Source organism: Rhinatrema bivittatum, chromosome 16 (assembly GCF_901001135.1).
Source record: "Rhinatrema bivittatum chromosome 16, aRhiBiv1.1, whole genome shotgun sequence".
Lineage (NCBI taxonomy): Eukaryota > Metazoa > Chordata > Amphibia > Gymnophiona > Rhinatrematidae > Rhinatrema > Rhinatrema bivittatum.
Genome location: NC_042630.1, coordinates 113800 through 136453, shown reverse-complemented (window position 1 = coordinate 136453; position 22654 = coordinate 113800). Strand labels below are relative to the sequence as shown.

The following is a 22654-nucleotide window of genomic DNA, read 5'->3' as shown; positions in this document are numbered from 1 at the left end:
ACACTGGGACAGGCAGGCGGGAGCAGGAACACTGGAACAGTCGGGCTGGAACTGCAACTCACTACTCAGGGAGCGACCGCGTTGCAAGGCCCTGAGGGGACTCAGACGCCGAGTTAAATCCCCCTCGGCGTCCGACGTTAGCCTGGGGGCGGCGCCGGAGGCCCTTTAAAAGGGCCTCCTCTGCGCGCGCGCGATCCCTAAGGGCGGGGCCGAGATTCTCCGGCGGCGTCTCCCTCGTGGGAGCACCGCGAACTAGGCCGCAGCTGGAGCGGCGCCATCATGGGCCATGCCGCGCCCCGGGACCGGAGCCAGGTAGGGGGTCTGTCGCGAGGAGCGAGACCGGAACCACCACACCTTTGGACATTGCTGCAAGTCCACAGCTTGCCCTGTTCATAAAATGTTTGAGCACTGAATCCTCAGGGCATGCAAAGAGGCTGAGGTCAGGCTCACCCCACACAGCTCTGAAGACAGTGAGGAAAAGGCTGTGGCAGTCCAGAGATAATCGAAAACTTTCCCCCAAATCTTGTGATTGTCTGTTACAAGAAGTTGGGGAATCTGCTGTCAGTGAAAGCTGATCCATAACTGCCAGGTCTGATCATGTACTTATGTATTTATTAATTCTTTTCATGTCGTATCACATCAAAGAATAATCATAGCTAGAGAGCTACTGATAGAGTTAGGGAAGTGATCATGTACTTATGTATTTATTAATTCTTTTCATGTCGTATCACATCAAAGAATAATCATAGCTAGAGAGCTACTGATAGAGTTAGGGAAGTGATCATGTACTTATTTATTTATTAATTCTTTTCATGTCGTATCACATCAAAGAATAATCATAGCTAGAGAGCTACTGATAGAGTTAGGGAAGTGATCATGTACTTATGTATTTATTAATTCTTTTCATGTCGTATCACATCAAAGAATAATCATAGCTAGAGAGCTACTGATAGAGTTAGGGAAGTGATCATGTACTTATTTATTTATTAATTCTTTTCATGTCGTATCACATCAAAGAATAATCATAGCTAGAGAGCTACTGATAGAGTTAGGGAAGTGATCATGGCTGCAAGAATAATGCATCTCACCAGGTTCAAGATACAAAGAGGAAAAAACATTGCTTTTCCTCCCTTTTAATCCTTCTAAAAGGTTGTCTGTAACCTGGCAAAGACAAGGAATGATCCGAGTTTCATGTTTGAGCAGTACAGGCTACTCTGCTACAAGGTACGATGATAACATGAGGAGAGCAGATCAGTACATATGAAGGAAGTCTCCTTTGTATCAGAAATAATGTGGCATTAGACAGAAAACATACGAGAACATCTATTACAGACCTGCAAGCCACAAACGCTAAAGCAACTATTAATTGTACAGAGTATGACAGGGACACGCTCCCTAGTCCTGCAGAATTCAACTCCCGCAGGACAGAGAGAGTGAGGAAGAAAAGGCATCTTTACTTGAAGTTCCTACCAAACAGACAGAAGTTTGTGGAGAAAGCTACAGTGGAAGATGCAGCTCAAAGAGACTTCCTGCATTCGGGCCGATGCAGTAAAGTGCGCTCAGGCTGAGCGCACTGTTTAGCCTGCGTTTGGCCGTGTGTTTTCGACGCGCTGTTATTACTCCTTATACAGTAAGGGGTAATAGTTCGTGGAAAATGTGCGTCCAACCCCCCCGAAACTAATAGCGCCCGCAATATGCAAATGCAATACGGAGGTGCTAGGGACGCGCTAGTGTCTCTAGCACCTCCTTTTACTGTGGGCCCTAATTTGCATATGGGCCTATATTGAATCGAGCGCCCAGGACACTGACCTGTGCGCGTATCGGGAGAGCGGGCGCTCGCTGGCCCTCCCGCGACTTTTACTGTATCAGCCTGAATGTCAGTAAGAAGGCATGCAATCATGGATGATCAAGGTAGTGGGTCACTGACCAGGTCAGAGATCTTTGACTTATTTGACAATGGGCAGAACAGCAAACAGTGACATTAATGAGGCTGTAGATGGCAGTACTATGCTATTCCTCCCTACACTTAACGAATGTAACCAGAAACCGGATAATATTAGTCAAATTCCTACGCCAGCATCCTCCTCATCCTAGCTCTATAATTGTATCCAACCTTTAGACCAGAATACTCAAATTCTGCTTCTGATTGGCAGAGACATGCTAAGGTTACACAAGATTTGCCAGCAATGCAAGGATCCTCGCAACAACCCCTACAATCACACTCTTGACCTTGGATGGGTGATAACTGGTGATGTCTGCACCAGTAATGCACAGATTCAACACTATCAATGCTTGCAGTACAAATATACTACAAAATAGACTCCTATTCTTTTCTGCAAGCCATGTCCTAAAAAAAAGCCTGTCTGTTCAACTTAAAATAAATAAATGGATCGTGCCAATCATAACAAAATCAAACCAAACATATCAAAATACTTAAATTATATCCAGTCCATCATTCATGTATACTAAAAGCCCACCCACGTTACAGCATAACCTTAAAAAACATCCTTCTATCAGAATTATAAACAATTAAAATCCTTTCATGATGGGTGAGACCAAGGTCCATTTTTTTTTATGTTTCAACGTTTTTATTGAGTTTTGACATTCACAATTAAACAACACTGAGGAGGGCGGGTCTCTGAGCTGCCCCGGAAACATCCCCCCCTTTACCCAGCCCCCCTCCCCCGACCCGCAATCTTCGCAACGTACAACTGGTGAGTATCATTCTACTATAATAAGATAGTCCATCAAAGCACTGCTCACAGTTGAGTCAATCATTAACTATAAGGCTTCGCGCCCGTTGTGGAAGAGATTGAAGATACATTTGCCACACAGTAAGAAATCTTCGCCGACTTCGTGGGGATGTCCGGGACACCAGACATTCCATAGTCATCATGGCGTGAAAACAGTTTCTCCAGGCCCAGAAGGACAGAGCATCGGGAAACATCCAGACTGAAAGAATCACCTTTTTCCCCCACAAGACAAGCTTTATGCAGAAGCATATGCGAGCCAGGATCTCTAATCCTAATCGGGGAAATGCAGCCAAATAACAGCCAGAGTGGGGTGACTGGGAAAGCCACGTCCAACAGGTCAGCCATACACTTCGCCAGTCAGCGCCAAAAACGTTGTACAGGGGCACATGTCCAAAAAACATGGGACAAGGTTCCCGTAGCCTGGCCACAGCGAGTACATTCCGCTGAAGGAGCTATAGGCAAGTGAAATGCCACTTGAGGGGACACATACGCCTGGCTCAAAAATTTAAATTGTAGCTCTCGATAATACATATTGATCGAGATCCTGGCTATACGCCTGAAGCACATCTTTAGACTTGATTGGATAACAACAAAGTCTCCATCCCGGTTCCAGCGGGACTCTAGATACAAGCACATATCTACTTCCGACCGCTGTCGTATACATTTATAGTAGGACGACAGAGATGGAACCACTGCTCGTTCAAATCCAAATATCTGATCCAGGGCTGTGAACACCAAAGGGTTTTTCATTTCCGCCACCAGCGAATTGATATAATGCCCAATTTGTAAGTATGAGAAGGTATGAGTAACTCCAAACCCATAGATGGCCTGGAATTCTGTGAATGGGAGAAGTTCCCCTTCCTTCATTAACAAGTGTCCCACCAAGGTAATACCTCTGGACTCCCAACCCCAAAAGCCAGAGGACTGGGAACCCGGAGTAAAGTCAGCGTTACCCACCACTGGGAAAAATAAGCACACTGAACAGGTATCTGTAAAAGCTTGGTCAGCCACAACCACGTCTGTTGAAGTGGCTTCACAAGCGCCGTCTGGGTAAGAAAGGACGACAGATATCGCAGCCGGGCCTGCACAACATATGCAGGGGTCACCGGAAACGTCAAGGCACCATCCGCTGAAAGCGGGGTGTATACCGGTCTGCCCGTCAGCCAATCCCTATCAATCCGGAAATTGCAAGCCAAATCAGGCACCTCCAAACCTCCCCTGCCCCAATGTGCTTTCAACCATGAGAGCGGGATGCAGGATTTCCCCCCCCCCCCCCCCTCCAAAGCAAAGCGCTGTCCCGCCAATTAAGGTCTGCTCGTTTCAAAATAACTGGTAGATTTTGGAGAAGATAAAGCCACTTCAGCAATATGGTCATTTTAAAGAGATTTATGCGGTCACTTAAAGAAAGAGGTAAATGCCTCCAATTGGCCAGACTGTCGATTGTTGATTCCAACTGCTTAGGTACACTGCCTTATAGATTTGCTCCGGACCCGCAAGGATAGGCACCCCCAGATAGCAGAGGTGATCTGCCGCCCATTGCAGCAGGAAATCATCCGGTCAACTAGTTGGCAAGGTAGAGGGATAAGGCAACACTAAGGATTTAGATTCATTTAATTTTAGCCCCGAAAAAGACGCCAAAAGCCCATATCACCCGTAATAATGGAGGCAACGAGGTCTGAGGATCTGTGACAAAAACTAGCAGATCATCTGCAAAAGCTACACTTTTAAATATATGTGCACCAAGGCGAACTCCCCGAATCGCGGGTTGCTGTTGAATCGCTTTACCCCAAATGGCTCAGACTGTGCCCCATTGGCAAGAATAGCTGCCTTGGGATCCTTATAGAGTAACTTCACAGCTTGAAGAAAGAAGCCAGCAAACCCCATTGTCTGCAGAATGTAAAATAAATAGCACCACTCCACCCTATCAAAGGCCTTTTCAGCATCAAAACTAATGGCCAGATAGGGGGTGTCCATTTGCCTGCAAACAGTCATGGCAGTCAAAACCCGTCTAATATTAGCTAGTGCATATCACTGGCAAACAAACCCAACCTGATGATCCCCCACCAGAGAGGGAAGGACTACGGCCAGCCTACCTGCCAGCATCTTCACCAGTAATTTGTGATCTAGGTTTAGCAATGATATCGGACGATATGACTCAGGTAGGAGAGGGTCCTTTCCCGCTTTAGGTATTAGAGTGATAAGGGCTAAGTTATCATGAACCGGGAACAAGCCCTGCTCTATCAATTCAGAAAACCCCAACGCCAGAGGGCCCGCTATTTTATCTTCAAGCAGTTTAAAAAAACTCTGCGGTATAGCCATCAGACCCTGGAGCCTTAAATTTTTGAGCCCATCTGATAACCTGACGAACTTCATCTTCCGTAATGGGATGATTAAGCATTGCTTTTTGGTCGCTTGATAAACTCGGAAGGGGGGGGCAGAGCCAAGATGGCGGTGGTGTAGCAGCACTGCTTAGATGCTGTCCGTTTTCTGCAATTTCTCAAGTTTCTTTTGGCTGAAGAGCTGCCGATAACATGCCCCTGAAAAGGAAAGGTCGGGTTCGCGTTTATCCTGCAACGCCATCCCTTCTACCCGAACAGCGCATGATAGCAGAGCTGACTCCTAACTATTCTAGAGTGCAGGTGACATGCTCCGTGGAGGTTACCACGGGAGGAGCCGTGGCTGACTATGGAGAAACCACCTTGAGTCCTCTAGACTCCAGAACGCCTCCAGTGCTGGTCCCCAGAGATTCTTCGAGCCCGGTGAGTGCTGTATCGGTCCCGACAGGGTTGTTGAGTGCAGCAGCAGGAACCACCACGGGGAATGGGAGAGAAAATGCAGGCCTGGAGGGGACAGGAGAAGGGATGGCAGGCCTGCCGACGGCAAGCTCAAATTTGGACTTTGCTTCCACTTTGAATGCCTTTAACGGCGAAGATTTCTTTAAATTTGAGCCTGAAGCAGGAAATGCTTTATTCCCTAAACCTGAGGTAGTGTCCATGGACGCTCTCTGGGAGCTGATGACCAAAATGGGGATGGCATTATTTAAAGTTGCACAACAGCAGGCAAATGTGCCCTTAAAAATTGGAAGTTTTACCCATGAATATAATGCACAATACCTAGATCAACAAAAGATTCAGAGATTGGAAGAACAAGTAAAGAAGTCTCAAGATGTGCAAGCAGCCTTGATGAAAGATCGTATCGCCACTAGCAGGAAATTGAAACAGCTTGAAAATAAATCAAGGAATTTAAACCTTAGGTTTAAGAATTTCCCTAAGGTAATGGGCGAACAACCGAGAACGACTTTGAGGAAATACATGGTGGATATTTTGAAGCTAGCCCCTGAAAATATTCCCGCTTTGAACAAAGTGTATTTTATGCCTCATGCAAGGCCTAGAGGAGAAGTAGCTGCTCCAGAGCTTGATCTTGCAAACTTAACAACTTTTCTAGAGACTTCAACTCCTGAAATAATAGAGAGGTCTACTCTCTTGGTTTCCTTTATTTATTCACAAGATCTCAGTCTTATAATGAGGAATTATTTTTCTAATATGAGAGCTGAATTCATGGGCAAATCCGTGCAGGTCTTCCCTGATTTGGCACAAGCTACTCAGGAAAGAAGGAGGGGATTCCTGTCAATGCGACAGGATGCTCGTTTGTTGGGGGCAAGTTTTATGCTCAGGTACCCTTGTCGATGTATACTAAAGTTAGACAACGTTACATATGTTTTCTTTGCACCTGAACAAATGAAAGAATTACTAGAAAATAGGAAAAGATTACTCCCCAACCCTTCAGTCCAGGATGCTTTAAATGTGGAGTCATATGAAAGGAAAGAATAGTTATTAACCGTTAAGCTTTTTTCTTTTCTCTTTAGCAATTTCTTGAAAGATTATCTCCTCATATGTCCTGGTAGTAAACCCCCCTATACCTTTATTTGAGGTCAAGTAAATTGATATTATTATTCTTTTTCAAATATAACTGTGAAAGTTGTAAGATGAAAATTATTGTTTCTTATGTTTCTGTACAAAGTGATAATCCTTTGTAAAATTTGTTTAAATTAATAAAGATAAAATAAAAAAAAACCAAACAAACTCGGAAGAGATAATTTGGAGCAAAACCGTGTGTAGGCCTCCTCACTCCCGCCTTTCGAGGCATACAACACAGAATAAAAGTCCAGAAAACGCTTTAAAATAGAAGAGGTATCTCGAGCCAAAGTTGGGGAAGTACGCAGCACTGGAATAAACCGATTTGGCCGGGCAGATCTAATTAAGTTGGACAACATCCGCCCCATTTTATTACCATATTGATAAAGGTGAAATTGGTAATACGTAAAACTTTTCTTTGTCCGCTGATGTAGGAGGGAATTTAAGGCCGCTTGCAGGGATCTATAAGTAGCACGAACCTGATCTGTTTCAGCGGCACTCAATCGTATCTGGGCCTTGCGCAACTGCTCATTCAACATCAGGATACGTTGGTTTAGAACTTTACGGTGGTGGGAAACATAGGAAATAATGTCGCCCCTTAATACTGCCTTTGCTGTGTACCAGAACAGAGCAGGTTGAGTTATGTGAGAATGGTTAAGCGCTGCGTAGTCAGCCCATTTTGACCTCAAGTATTCCTGAAATTTTGTATCATGAGCCAGAAAATACGGATATCGCCAGTGCTTAACCGTGGACTGAAAGCAAGAGAAAAGAAAGTCTACCGAAACGGGGGCATGGTCCGATATCACAATATTATCAATTCCAGCATCTTGGACTAAGGGAAATGCGTGAGAGCTCACAAGGAAATAATCCGCCAAATGCGGAAGCAAATGTGAGTAAAGGCCTCGGAAAAAAACTGGGTGTATAAATATTAGGGGCATAGACATTACAGAATACAACAGTCTGGCCATACAGTTCAGTAACTAAGATGAGATATCGGCCTTGAGGATCAGCAATTTCTTTAGTAATTTTGAGAGGATGCCGCTTGTGAATCAAAATTGCCACTCCCGCTGACTTTGAAGAGGCTGAGGCAGTCGGGGCGCAATTTAATGTGTTCGGCATCAGTGAGATGTGTCTCTTGTATATACGCCACTAGTGCATCCCTTTTCTTATTTATTTATGGTTTTTATATACCGGACTTCGTAGGGTAACATCAGTTCGGTTTACATTATAACTTCAAAATCAGCAAAACAGAGGCTTTACATAGAACTTATAGGAAAACAGTGAATAAAATAAAATTAAATAAACTATACAATGAACGAGACTTAAATAGAGGTTGTTGGGTAACTGAGATGGTATTGAGAGAAATGATTGGGGAATGGAGTGGGGGGAAAGAAAGAAAGGGGTAGAGGGGGGATGAAGATGGAGGGAATGTATAGAGGGGAGAGGGGTTGTATATTGCATATAGGGAGGGGAATGAAGAGTTGAAAGGGTTGCATGGGGGAGGGAAGGGAGGAGTTGCATAGATTGCAAGGAACTATTTACAATAGATGCATTGGGGAGGAAGTAGCATATACGATTATAAAACTATATACAAAGTGTACATTATTGAAGATATGTAAGTCACGGCATGAAGTTGAAAATCCAAGATGGTAGCAACTAAGAGAGGGAGTTATCTTATGAGGGATCGTAAAGTTAGAACTGAGGGATCTGTTAGGGGCAGGGACGCGGGAGAGGAGGGGTGGTGAGGGTAGAGGCATTGTGTGGCAGGGAGAGAGTTTTGTTGGCAAAGAAGATTGAAGGGTGAGCAAAATGAGTGAGTTTTGGTGATATGTACTATTTGAAAGCCTTCGTGAAAAGCCATGTTTTGAGTTTTTGTTTAAATGTTTTATGGCAAGCCTCTTGGCGTAGATCAACTGGCATAGTGTTCCAAAGGGTTGGTCCTGATACAGAGAGTAGACGAGCTCTAGTTGCGGCCAGCTTAGTGGTTTTGTGAGAGAGGGTTAGCATGGTTGCATGATATTGGTGTCTTGTGGGTCTCTTGGCTTGGTGGAATTTAAGAGAACCGTTAAGCCAGTACATTTCTGGGTTGTAAAGGGCTTTGTGAATGAGAGAGAGGGATTTGTACTGAATTCGAGAAGTAATAGGGAGCCAGTGAAGGTTCATGAGTATGGGGGTTATATGCTCATTTCTGCGTGTGTTGGTTATGATTTGAGCAGTGGTGTTTTGTAGAATTTGTAAGGGTTGTGTGACATTCTTAGGTAACCCCAAGAGGAGGGAGTTACAGTAGTCAAGTTTGGATAGAATTGTTGCTTGAAGTATAGTGCGGAAGTCAGTGGGGTGTAGAAGAGGTTTCAGTTTTTTGAGGGTTTAGAGTTTGAAGAAACCATCCTTTAGGATACTGCTGATGAATTTCTTTAGATTAAAGTTATTGTCAATGATGACCCCTAGGTCTCTGGCATGTTGGGAAAGCTGAAAGGAGGGTGATGGGAGAGATGATAGGGGGGGCGTGATGTGGTGGCTTGGTGACGTGATTAGCATAAATTCAGTTTTAGTGGTGTTAAGGGAAAGATGAATAGAATTTAGCAGTTGGTTGATTGAGAGGAGCGAGGAGTTCCAGATTTTTAAGGCATTCGGGAGAGTGTCTGAGATAGGGATAAGTATCTGTACATCGTCTGCATAGATGAAGTGGGGTAGCTTGAGGCTGGAGAGGAGATGACAGAGAGGAAGGAAGTAAATATTAAAAAGGGTGGAGGACAGGGAGGATCCTTGTGGGACTCCTTGGTTAAGAGGAATGGCTTTGGATTCATGATTTCCTATTTTAACTTTGAAATTGCGGTTACTGAGGTACAATCGGAACCAGTTTAGAGCCGATCTGGAGATACCAATCTCAGAGAGGCGTTGCAGGAGAATGTGATGGCTAATAGTATCAAAAGCAGCAGAGATGTCAAGGAAGGTGAGAAGGAAAGATTGTCCTTTGTCCAGGCCTTTTAGTAGATAGTCAGAGAGGGAGAGAAGAAGGGTTTCTGTGCTGTGGAATTTCCTGAAGCCGTACTGAGAGGGGTAGAGGACAATGAGAGCACCTTAGAGCGCTTAATGGGTGAGTGTAGCCTACAAACATTCCAAGAAACAAAACGTGTGAGATTACTCATAGCCTATTCGCACCAGAAAGTAACAGCAGTCGGTTTTTTCAAGAATTCCCAGGTGGTAGCCCTCCCAGCTGAGGCTCCCCCCTATACTCCCCCCACCAAGGGAGCTGTGAGATTAGAATTATATTTAAGAGAAAAATCTTTCTCCCTCACCAGTATTAATGCACATTCTATGTCCTCCCCCAAGCCCTCCATCCTATCCAAACCCCTTTTAACGCTATTCTCCCAATCTCCACCTCTTCCCTTCCCCACCCTCCAAAGCCAACTTGACTTCCCGTCCCCCATCTCCCCAACCCTCTTTCCCTCAAAACTCCCATAAAGGAAGTAGAGAGATCACGTTGAGATGTGTCCGGGTCCAACCTCAGTTCCAACCGCCGCCCAAACGATCTTTGTCCAGGCCTTGGACCCTGAGAGGCCCTACCTTGTAAAAGGACCCATCTGTGCCTCCAAATAGGAATCCTCCCCCCCCCCCCCCCCCCACAATACAGTAGGCAAAGAATTAGGACCACCGAATTTTATTTATTTATCTATCGAGTTTTATATACCGTCGTTCGGTTTCGCCATCACAACCATTTGCAAAGTTTCGATGTTTAACAGAGTGTTCCAAAATACATAGGCTTGTTAACATAGTTCTCTTATTCGTTATAAGCATAGCTTGGTTGTAGCTTGTGCAGGTTATCATACGTGTTTTGGATTGGATCTGCATGTTTATGCAGTCATAGGTTGCTTTGGTGAACATCCAAGGTTTTAGTTCTTTTTGGAAGGTTTTTATATTATGTGTTCTCAGTTCAGTTGGGAGGGAGAAATTTAGTTAGAAATTGACAGAACAAACAAACCAACATGGTCTTTGTGACATTACTGCTCAGGAACCGACAGGTATCACAAGTGGGGGACTCCACCAGCGCTCCTATGGGACTGAGTCCCCGCAGTACAGCCAATACGCGGCATGAGAAAATACACAGAGAAAGCAGCCCAACAGGCCCCCAACTTCTGAACCCGCACGTCAGAACTCCCAGTCGGGGTCCGTTCTCCACATATCAGATGTTCATAAATCAACTGTCACACAAAGCTGTGTCAGTGGCCCAAGCAAATTAGCACGAGAAGAAACCCCGAAATAACAAATACAAAAAATGCAGAGGATCAACGTCTCTTACAGGGTTTCAATAATGATGTGTTTCCCACGGCAGTGGGTAGATGGGATCGAGACGGGGTCTTTCAGGCGCCCCTAGGGGTTTTCCGGTCCAGTATGCGCACGCTCACCCCCCGCACTACGAATAATATGTATTATCGAGAAATGCAGATGAAATTGTTGTATAGGGCTTATATCACCCCACAGATTGCACACTATGCCGGCTTGGTGCCTGATGCTAATTGTCCTAGATGCCGGTGTATGCCGGGCAACTTCACACATGTTTTCTGGGCTTGCCCGGTGATTCAACATTTCTGGGGACGAATAGTGGGATATCTGCACACATTGCTGGGTGTTTCCTTGTCTATTTCTCCCTAGATGATTCTTTTTGATTGCATTCCTCGACCTCCAATTAGGGGATTGGGGACTCGCTGGTTTCTGAGGAAAGCATTCGCTGTGGGGAAAAAGTGTATCCTGCTTGCCTGGAAAGAGACGGAGGGCCCTTCTTTTTGGATGTGGAGGATTCATTTACATCGTATGATGCAGATGGACCATATGGCATCCGCCGGCTGTCCTCGGAAGCGTGGGAAGTTTCTTCAGATTTGGCATGACCTTACCTCATCGTGCAAGGAGCCTAGTTTTGAACACCTAAATCGACCGGGAACTGTAAGATCATGCACTCGTGAACTTACTCATTACTAAGTACTGAGGGGGGGTCGGGGGGATGGTTGGTACAATATGGCTGAAACGGGGATAGAGGTATGCTATAGACTCATGGACACCTTTTGGTTATATACCCCATATTCTGCGGGTGGAGGGAGGGGGTACATCGGGGAGAAAAGATATAATTGTTTGAACATCTCATTATCCTGTATGAATATGATGCCGGAGGGCCACAGTGTCACCCCCCCTAGCGTTGTGGTTGTTTATTCTGTTTGTTCAATAAAAATTGTTTTATAAAAAAAAAAAAAAATGCAGAGGTTTCAGGCATTAAGTGCAAACAAAAAATACTCCAAGGCCACGGTGTGTAAGCATCTTGATCCTGACTTCAGTTCAGTAAATGCCCCTTGCACAGTGTGCACAAGGAAGAAAGCCAGTTCAAGCGAGGCAATGACACCCACGCTCAGGGTAACTTCACTTCAGTCACCCAGGGAGTCCAGGAAAATCTTTGCCAAATCCACAGATTCAAAGTTGTGGACTTTTTCCGCGTGCCAAACCCGCAATCGGGCGGGAACCAACAGGGCAAATTTTAATCTGCGATTGTGCAGAGAGGAGCAAATAGAGGGGTCGTGCCTCAGACACCGAGGCAGAGAAGTTCTGGAAGACTCGAATAGAGGAATTCTAGTATTTCGGGTCAGATTTTGATCTAGACGCCCGACATATCTCTGCCTTATGCACCGAATTCAAAACCTTGGCTATAGCAAGCCGCGAGCGCTCAGAGGACGCATTCTTCGCTCCAAGCCGGTGCGCCCACTCCACCACCAACTTTCCGTGCAGGTGGGCAGCGCAAGCAGCTCCGGGAGCCAGGCTTCCAAAACTGAACCGAGCGACCACTCCTCGATATGTTCTGGGAATCCCAGGAACCGCAGATTGTCTCGTCTGGCCCTATTTTCTAATTCGTCCATTTTTGCCTGCAAGGCCTGTAAGGTCTTATCTCGGGCTTAGGGACAGTAGCAAGCGCCGTGCCCCGGCGGGGGTAGTGCCGCTATGGAATCTCTGACCTCCCCTAATTGCGCTGTGATCACAGCCTTCCGAATCGCATCTTTGATGTCAGCGAGTGTTAGCGGCAGCAGGGGGAGGGAGACTCACGGTCTGCGGGGGCCGCCATCTTTGGTTCGGGAGCCCTCGGTTTTTCTCTCTCCTTTTGGCTTGTCTTAGTCGTCATCAGCGATGCTGGCGGATTCCTTAAGTGAACACTGCACATAAGCTTTGTCCCCCTTATAATCCGACTGTGTTTTGCAGGTGGTGGCGTGCGTAGATGAATCGAGATAGTTGAGGCAGGCGCGGAGCCAGGAAGAAACGCGTCCTCCCAGCTACCACATCACGTGACTTCTCTCCCAAGGTCCATTAAGCCCAGCATCCAGTCTGAGTCGCAAGCACCTGGCAGATCCCCTAAAGCAGATCTAATTCCTGTTACTCACTCCCAGGGAGAGCAAAAGCTAATAATTTGTTTTGGAATTTTCCTCCAGGAACTTGTACATGCCTCTTTTTTAAAACCCCACCATGCTTAATGCTTTAATCACATCCTCTGGCAGCTCGATAGTGCGCTGAGTGATAAAGCACTTCCTAGATCTGTTTTATATCTGCTGGCTGTTAGTTTCCTGGAGGCTCCCCTTGCTTTAGTATTATTTGAGAGACTAAATAACTGCCCTTTATTTTCCTGTTCCTGATATCACAATCAGATACAATTTTAAAGACATCATCCTGTAACATAAAATAAAAACAAGAAAAGGAGCAGAGCCTGAGTTCTAATCCCAAAGCACTTTATATGGACAAATTCCCGACCCCCGTGCCCCCATCCCCACCATGTTTGGGTGAGATAGCTCTATAAGGGGCAGACACAAAGACAGAAACATCAGTACAATCCGAAAAGAGTAAGAGGGCTAAGAAGCATAAAACCATCAATAGCCACCAAATCTAACTTCATAATAATCATCTGAAATAAACCACATACCATGAATATAAAAGTATTCCTAAAATAAAATCTGAGCTAAGGTCACATAATCTCTCCTAGACAAGATGTTCCATAACACTGGTTCAATTAAAATGCTGACAGCAGTTTAAGCTCAGCAAATTCATTCACTTTATTTTGTTTACATTTTGAGATTTGTAACCTGAGGGTCTCTAATGAACTCTGTACAAAAAATTCTCCCAGTGCCTTCAGGAGGCAGGACTGAAATAGGTGCCCGACACTTTCCAGGGGTACTGCCCCTCTCTTGTAGGCTGGCTCCTGTCTCTCCTAAACCAGAACAAAGGATTACTTACACTCTCCCCAGGGGAACTGACAGTCTCCTGCAGGCTGGCTCCTGTCTCTCATACGGTGGCACAGAGGGTTACACTCTCCCCAGGGGCACTGACAGTCTCCTGCAGGCTGGCTCCTGTCTCTCATACGGTGGCACAGAGGGTTACACTCTCCCCAGGGGAACTGACAGTCTCCTGCAGGCTGGCTCCTGTCTCTCATACGGTGGCACAGAGGGTTACACTCTCCCCAGGGGCACTGACAGTCTCCTGCAGGCTGGCTCCTGTCTCTCATACGGTGGCACAGAGGGTTACACTCTCCCCGGGGGAACTGACAGCCTCCTGCAGGCTGGCTCCTGTCTCTCATACGGTGGCACAGAGGGTTACACTCTCCCCGGGGGCACTGACAGTCTCCCGCAGGCTGGCTCCTGTCTCTCATACGGTGGCACAGAGGGTTACACTCTCCCCGGGGGAACTGACAGCCTCCCGCAGGCTGGCTCCTGTCTCTCATACGGTGGCACAGAGGGTTACACTCTCCCCGGGGGCACTGACAGCCTCCCGCAGGCTGGCTCCTGTCTCTCATACGGTGGCACAGAGGGTTACACTCTCCCCGGGGGCACTGACAGTCTCCCGCAGGCTGGCTCCTGTCTCTCATACGGTGGCACAGAGGGTTACACTCTCCCCGGGGGCACTGACAGTCTCCCGCAGGCTGGCTCCTGTCTCTCATACGGTGGCACAGAGGGTTACACTCTCCCCGGGGGCACTGACAGTCTCCCGCAGGCTGGCTCCTGTCTCTCATACGGTGGCACAGAGGGTTACACTCTCCCCGGGGGCACTGACAGTCTCCCGCAGGCTGGCTCCTGTCTCTCATACGGTGGCACAGAGGGTTACACTCTCCCCGGGGGCACTGACAGTCTCCCGCAGGCTGGCTCCTGTCTCTCATACGGTGGCACAGAGGGTTACACTCTCCCCGGGAGCACTGACAGTCTCCCGCAGGCTGGCTCCTGTCTCTCATACGGTGGCACAGAGGGTTACACTCTCCCCGGGGGCACTGACAGTCTCCCGCAGGCTGGCTCCTGTCTCTCATACGGTGGCACAGAGGGTTACACTCTCCCCAGGGGCACTGACAGTCTCCTGCAGGCTGGCACTGTCCCCGGAGGCACTGACAGTCTCCTGCAGGCTGGCTCCTGTCTCTCATACGGTGGCACAGAGGGTTACACTCTCCCCGGGGGCACTGACAGTCTCCTGCAGGCTGGCTCCTGTCTCTCATACGGTGGCACAGAGGGTTACACTGTCCCCGGGAGCACTGACAGTCTCCCGCAGGCTGGCTCCTGTCTCTCATACGGTGGCACAGAGGGTTACACTCTCCCCGGGGGCACTGACAGTCTCCCGCAGGCTGGCTCCTGTCTCTCATACGGTGGCACAGAGGGTTACACTCTCCCCGGGGGCACTGACAGTCTCCCGCAGGCTGGCTCCTGTCTCTCATACGGTGGCACAGAGGGTTACACTCTCCCCGGGGGCACTGACAGTCTCCCGCAGGCTGGCTCCTGTCTCTCATACGGTGGCACAGAGGGTTACACTCTCCCCAGGGGCACTGACAGTCTCCCGCAGGCTGGCTCCTGTCTCTCATACGGTGGCACAGAGGGTTACACTCTCCCCAGGGGCACTGACAGTCTCCCGCAGGCTGGCTCCTGTCTCTCATATGGTGGCACAGAGGGTTACACTGTCTCCAGGGGCACTGACAGTCTCCTGCAAGCTGGCTCCTGTCTCTCATACGGTGGCACAGAGGGTTACCCTCTCCCCAGGGGCACTGACAGTCTCCTGCAGGCTGGCTCCTGTCTCTCATACGGTGGCACAGAGGGTTACACTCTCCCCAGGGGCACTGACAGTCTCCTGCAGGCTGGCTCCTGTCTCTCATACGGTGGCACAGAGGGTTACACTCTCCCCAGGGGCACTGACAGTCTCCTGCAGGCTGGCTCCTGTCTCTCATACGGTGGCACAGAGGGTTACACTCTCCCCAGGGGCACTGACAGTCTCCTGCAGGCTGGCTCCGGTCTCTCATACGGTGGCACAGAGAGTTACACTCTCCCCAGGGGCACTGACAGTCTCCTGCAGGCTGGCTCCTGTCTCTCATACGGTGGCACAGAGGGTTACACTCTCCCCAGGGGCACTGACAGTCTCCTGCAGGCTGGCTCCTGTCTCTCATACGGTGGCACAGAGGGTTACACTCTCCCCAGGGGCACTGACAGTCTCCTGCAGGCTGGCTCCTGTCTCTCATACGGTGGCACAGAGGGTTACACTCTCCCCAGGGGCACTGACAGTCTCCTGCAGGCTGGCTCCTGTCTCTCATACGGTGGCACAGAGGGTTACATTCTCCCCAGGGGCACTGACAGTCTCCTGCAGGCTGGCTCCTGTCTCTCATACGGTGGCACAGAGGGTTACACTCTCCCCAGGGGCACTGACAGTCTCCTGCAGGCTGGCTCCGGTCTCTCCCATTATAAAAGAGAAAGGGTTAAGTCTTAGCAGTAGATCTGCTGAGGGGAAGGGGAGGGAATTTCCTGTAAAGAGGTTGGCAATCAGAGGATTAGGCAATAGAAAAAAAAAGCAGGAAGTGCAGAGGACTCCAGACAACTCCCTCACATTTCATACAACTTAGATCCAAGTCAGAAAGGGGGATGGAATTAATTATTATTCCTATAAAGTAGTCCTGAGGTGACTCATGTCACTTAAATAATCTTAGGGTAATAACTAATAAAAATAATTTAATAAAGAAATGAAAAAAAACAACACTTTTTCCGGCACACACCCCCCCCCAGGGACCCCTTAAACACACAGCCCTGGGGGGGGGGGGGGTAAATCTTTTTCTGTAATATATACATTCCTTTATCAGCCCCCCCAGGGACCCCTTAAACACAGAGCCCTGGGGGGGGGGTAAATCTTTTTCTGTAATATATACATTCCTTTATCAGCCCCCCCCCCAGGGACCCCTTAAACACACAGCCCTGGGTGGGGGGTAAATCTTTTTCTGTAATATATACATTTCTTTATCAGACCCCCCGGGGACCCCTTAAACACAAATCTTTTTCTGTAATTCCTTTATCAGACCCCACCCCAGGGGTCTCTCTGGGATTGAAGCCTGGGACCTCTTTGCTCTGTTTTCTCAGACCGGAAACTCTAAGCTGAATGCCAGGAACGATGCTTCCTCAGCTTGAAACAAACATTTAGCAGTGATTACAGGAGCATTTGTCCCTAAGAGGGTCCCCCACCCTAGCCCTGCTTCTGTCTTGGATCTAGGAAAGCAAAATGTCCAGTGCTGAGGACAGTGTGTGCCTGAAATAGTCAATATTTATATTGCATATCTATGAGTGAAAGCTGTCAAACAGATACCACCCTCACTCTTCTGACTCTGGCATCAGGCTGCCAACCCCAGTCGCCACTCAGCCTTCAGAGCCAAGATGCCACAGACTGGCACCTATGCACAGGGTCAGTGCCACAGCAGTGAGAAAACCTGGAACGCTTTTCTCCTGCCCTCCCTCTCTCCTCACCCTCCTACTTCATACATTATACATCTTATATGCTGCAAATACTCAATGTTCAGCACTGACCCCGCACATACACACACAATAAAACAAACACAAAATTATTAAAAATAAAACAAGAGTAAGAACATAAGATTTGCCATACTGGGTCAGACCAAAGGTCTATGGAGCCCAGCATCCTCTGTCCAGCAGTGGCCACTCCAGGTCACAAGTACCTGGCAGGATCCCAAGCTGCTTATGCCAGGGATTTCTGCAAGTCTACTTTAATATTAGTGTAGTATTAGCAGAGGGTACTAGCTTATGTAGCCTTTATTAATGCTCACTACTTTCATACAGCATCTGCATAAAAAGGCCTTAATCTCTTTACAGAACTTTAAATAATCAAAGGCAAAGTCTTCCATAAAACTGGAGCACTTACAGAAAATGCCTCATTGTCACAGCCTGAAAATGGTAATCATGTACTGATGGAACATGCCGCACTCCCCTCTCCTCACTAGGACAGCCTCTGGTTCCCATACGTCTCCCTTCTTCCATGATGACATCCCATATCCCCACTTCTCCCCACTAGGACACCCTCTGGTTCCCATACGTCTCCCCTCTTCCATGATGATATCCCCTATCCCCACTTCTCCCCACTAGGACACCCTCTGGTTCCCATACTTCTCCCCTCTTCCATGATGACATCCCCTATCCCCACCTCTCCCTGCTAGGACACCCTCTGGTTCCCATACTTCTCCCCTCTTCCATGATGACATCCCCTATCCCCACCTCTCCCTGCTAGGACACCCTCTGGTTCCCATACTTCTCCCCTCTTCCATGATGACATCCCCTATCCCCACTTGTCCCCACTAGGACACCCTCTGGTTCCCATACTTCTCCCCTCTTCCATGATGACATCCCCTATCCCCACCTCTCCCTGCTAGGACACCTTCTGGTTCCCATACTTCTCCTCTCTTCCATGATGACATCCCCTATCCCCACTCTTCCCCACCTCTCCCCACTAGGACACCGTCTGGTTTCCATACTTCTCCCCTCTTCCATGATGACATCCCCTATCCCCACCTCTGCCCACTAGGACACCCTCTGGTTCCCATACGTCTCCCCTCTTCCATGATGACATCCCCTGTCCCCACCTCTCCCCACTAGGACACCTTCTGGTTCCCATACGTCTCCCCTCTTCCATGATGACATCCCCTGTCCCCCACTGTTCCCCACCTCTCCCCACTAGGACACCTTCTGGTTCCCATACTTCTCCCATCTTCCATGATAACATCCCCTATCCCCACCTCTCCCCACTAGGACACCCTCTGATTCCCATACTTCTCCCCTCTTCCATGATGACATCCCCTATCCCCACTCTTCCCCACCTTGCCCCACTAGGACACCTTCTGGTTCCCATACTTCTCCCTTCTTCCATGATGACATCCCCTATCCCCACCTCTCCCCACTAGGACACCCTCTGGTTCCCATACGTCTCCCCTCTTCCATGATGACATCCCATATCCCCACTTCTCCCCACTAGGACACCCTCTGGTTCCCATACTTCTCCCCTCTTCCATGATGACATCCCCTATCCCCACCTCTCCCTGCTAGGACACCTTCTGGTTCCCATACTTCTCCCCTCTTCCATGATGACATCCCCTATCCCCACCTCTCCCTGCTAGGACACCCTCTGGTTCCCATACGTCTCCCCTCTTCCATGATGACATCCCCTATCCCCACTCTTCCCCACCTCTCCCCACTAGGACACCCTCTGGTTCCCATACTTCTCCCCTCTTCCATGATGACATCCCCTATCTCCACTCTTCCCCACCTCTGCCCACTAGGACACCCTCTGGTTCCCATATGTCTCCCCTCTTCCATGATGACATCCCCTGTCCCCACCTCTCCCCACTAGGACACCCTCTGGTTCCCATACTTCTCCCATCTTCCATGATAACATCCCCTATCCCCACCTCTCCCCACTAGGACACCCTCTGGTTCCCATACTTCTCCCCTCTTCCATGATGACATCCCCTATCCCCACTCTTCCCCACCTCTCCCCACTAGGACACCCTCTGGTTCCCATACTTCTCCCCTCTTCCATGATGACATCCCCTATCTCCACTCTTCCCCACCTCTCCCCACTAGGAAACCTTCGTCTCCCCACACTTTGCCACTTACAGGTTACAGTTTGATGACCCATTTCTCACAACATATAGGTAAACATTGGACATTCAGGGGAAACAGGAACTGGGGTGGGAGACATCTCTTTTATATATTTAATATCTTGTCACTTTAAAGCCTTTATCTTCATATTTTGGCACATTTTAATAGAGTAGAGATATTTTCTCGCCATATCATGGATATGAATTTAAACCGAAACAAAATTGTTTTACATATGTTTACATCATATTATTTTTGCTACAGGATATTTGCAGAGAATATCAAATATTCACAAAGCCAGAAGCAAGTTGTTTGTATGCTATAAATATTAACCCACCCTCAGCTGTATCTGGGATCTATTTAAATATTCTTTGGAGGAATTAGCTAAACAGTCCAGTGATGAAATGTAAATAACTAATCACTTTCAGAAACTCCGTCTCCTTCCTTCACTCTCCCCGCCCCCCTCCCCCCTCCAAAAAAGACTAGTTGTAAAATTCTGGGGCCTCCTGAAATGAGATAGCTGACAGGGAGGGGGAGGGAGGAATTTCAGAAGGACTCACCAGAAGCAGACAGAAGAGTGCAGAGACGACCATCGTGTCCAGGGTTTCTGTCACCACCCCCAAGAGCTACCTTGCACTCACTCTCCCATCCCCACCCCTGCCCCCAGCTCTCATTCAACCCCTCAGTCATCCACCACAGAGTCTCCCCCTTCCCCAGACACCCTCCAGGATTAAATCCAAAGCATTTAAAGTCTTCTCTTCTCCCTCTTCCTGCCAAGCCTGAAAGTTTGTATCAGGAAGTGAGTGCAGCTGCTTGCAACAGCAGCGGAGGTGGAGCAGCAGCATAGTCACTGCCCCTTTAACCCGTTCAGTTCTTCATACAGCAGACCTAATATAACACAATACCTGGTTAATAGGGAGGCAGGGCAACGCGAGACTGCATTCCTGCCAGGATCCTTCTCTCGCACCTGCTGCAGATGTTTGAAGCCCCTCACATGAGCCATGAGGAATCTGCAAGGTGAAGAAACCCAAGACAAATTGTGAAACAGCAAGTGAGCATGGTGCTTCTACCCAGGCTTGCTATGTTATCGCAGCTCAACCTGATTTTGTCGCATTGCATTATTATATAAGAACATAGGATTTGCCGTACTGGATCAAATTGAGGGTCCATCAAGCCCAGCATCCAAGTCAGAAGTACCTGGCACGTATCCAAACATTAAATAGATCCCATGTTACTAATGCCAGTAATAGCACTGGCTATTCCCCAAGTCAATTTGACTAATAGCAGTTTATGGACTTCTCTTCCAAGAGCTTATCAAAACCTTTTTTAAACCCAGCAACACTGACTGTCCTAACCACATCCTCTGGAAATGAATTCCAGAGCTTAATTTTAAATTGATTGAAAAATGCCTTTCTCTGATTTATTTTAAATGTGCTACTTGCTAACTTCATGGACTGTCCCCTAGTCCTTGAATTATCTGAAAGAGTAAATATTCAATTCACATTTAGCCATTGAAGTCCTTTCTTGATTTTATAGACCTCTATCATATCCCCCCTCAGCCATCTCCAAGCTGAACAGCCCTAAACTCTTTAGCCTTTCTTCATAAGGGACCTGTTCCATCCCCTTTATCATTTTGGTCACCTTTCTCTGTACTTTACCCAATGCAACTATATATTTTTTTTTTTTTTGAGATGTGGCGACCAGAATTGCCCACAGTATTGAAGATGCGGTCTCACAATGGAGCAATGCAGAGGCATTATGACATCCTCCATTATATTTGCCATTCCCTTCCTAAAAATTCCTAACATTGCTTTTTTCACCATCACAGCACACTGAGCTGACAATTTCAATGTAATATCAACTATGACGCCTAGATCTTTTTCCTGGATGGTAATGCCTAAAATGGAACCTAACATAGTATAGCTACTGCATGGGCTATTTTTCTCTATATGAATCACCTTGCACTTGTCCACATCAAATTTCATTTGCCATTTGGACGCCCAATCTTCCAGTTTCTAAAGGTCCTCCTGCAATTTATCACAATCCACTTAAGATTTAACTTCTCTGCATGAATTTGTGTCATCCAGTGAGCCTCCCTGGACACCATCAGACTTCGGAGATATCCGTTAGAGACATAGGGAGAGCGATATCAGGGATCTGTACTTGGACCTGTGCTTTTTAATATATTTATTAATAATCTAGAAAGGGGTACAATGAGTGAGATGATCACATTTGCTGATGACACAAAATTATTCAGAGTAGTTAAATCTCAAGCGGATTGTGATAAATTGCAGGAGGGCCTTGAGAGACTGGAAGATTGGGCTTCCAAATGGCAGATAAAATTTAATGTGGATAAGTGCAAGGTGATGCATATAGGGAAAAATAACCCTTGCTGTAGTTACACCAGGTAAGTGGATGGTTCTTTTCTGCAGACCCCGCTGCCTTGAGCGCCCAGCCGGACATCCAAGCCGTGACCTTGGACGTCCGGCCGGGCGCTCAAGGCAGCAGTGCCTCCGATCATGGACGCCCGGACACAGGCGGAAAGGTCCATGAGCGGATGTCGTGACCTTGGACGTCCGAAGTCGTGGCTTCCATTCATGGACCTTCCCGCCTGTAGGCACCACTGCCTTGAGCGCCCGGCCGGACGTCCAAGCCGAGGGCTGGTGAGCAAATTCGCTAATCTCAAAGAATTAGGGATGCTGGGCGATCACGTCAGCATGCTCACGCACCACTACATACACAGACAGGCCTCGCATTTCTCAACCGCTGTCCGGTACGAAGCTGACTGAATACCATACTAACGCCAGGGTCAGGGTAGGCGGTAACTATTCAAGTTAAAGACGTGGTAAATGAGCTGGTTCACAGGGCAATAATTTGGGCGCACGTTACTGTATCGGAGGGCATAGCTAATCCGATCATTAACATGTCATATACATGCGGCGGGCGGAAAGGGATACACGTCCTTTTCAGCAAGCGGTAAGGACGCGTAAAAGCCGATACTGAATTGCGGGTACGCCTTACGCGTCCAAAACGTGCGTCCAAAGCGGATTAAAAACCGGGTAACCATGGC

General features: G+C 47.8%; 1 protein-coding gene across 1 annotated transcript in view; it reads right to left on the bottom strand.

Annotated features, from left to right (window-relative positions):
- Nucleotides 1-20356, bottom strand: part of TNFRSF1A (TNF receptor superfamily member 1A) — a 46254-nt gene extending 25898 nt beyond the window's left edge. Inside the window, exon 1 of the mRNA XM_029580390.1 lies at nucleotides 20145-20356. Coding sequence (XP_029436250.1) covers nucleotides 20145-20177 — 33 coding nt within the window. The 5' untranslated portion in view covers nucleotides 20178-20356. The remainder of the gene's footprint in view (nucleotides 1-20144) is intronic.
- Nucleotides 20357-22654: the final 2298 nt, after the last annotated feature.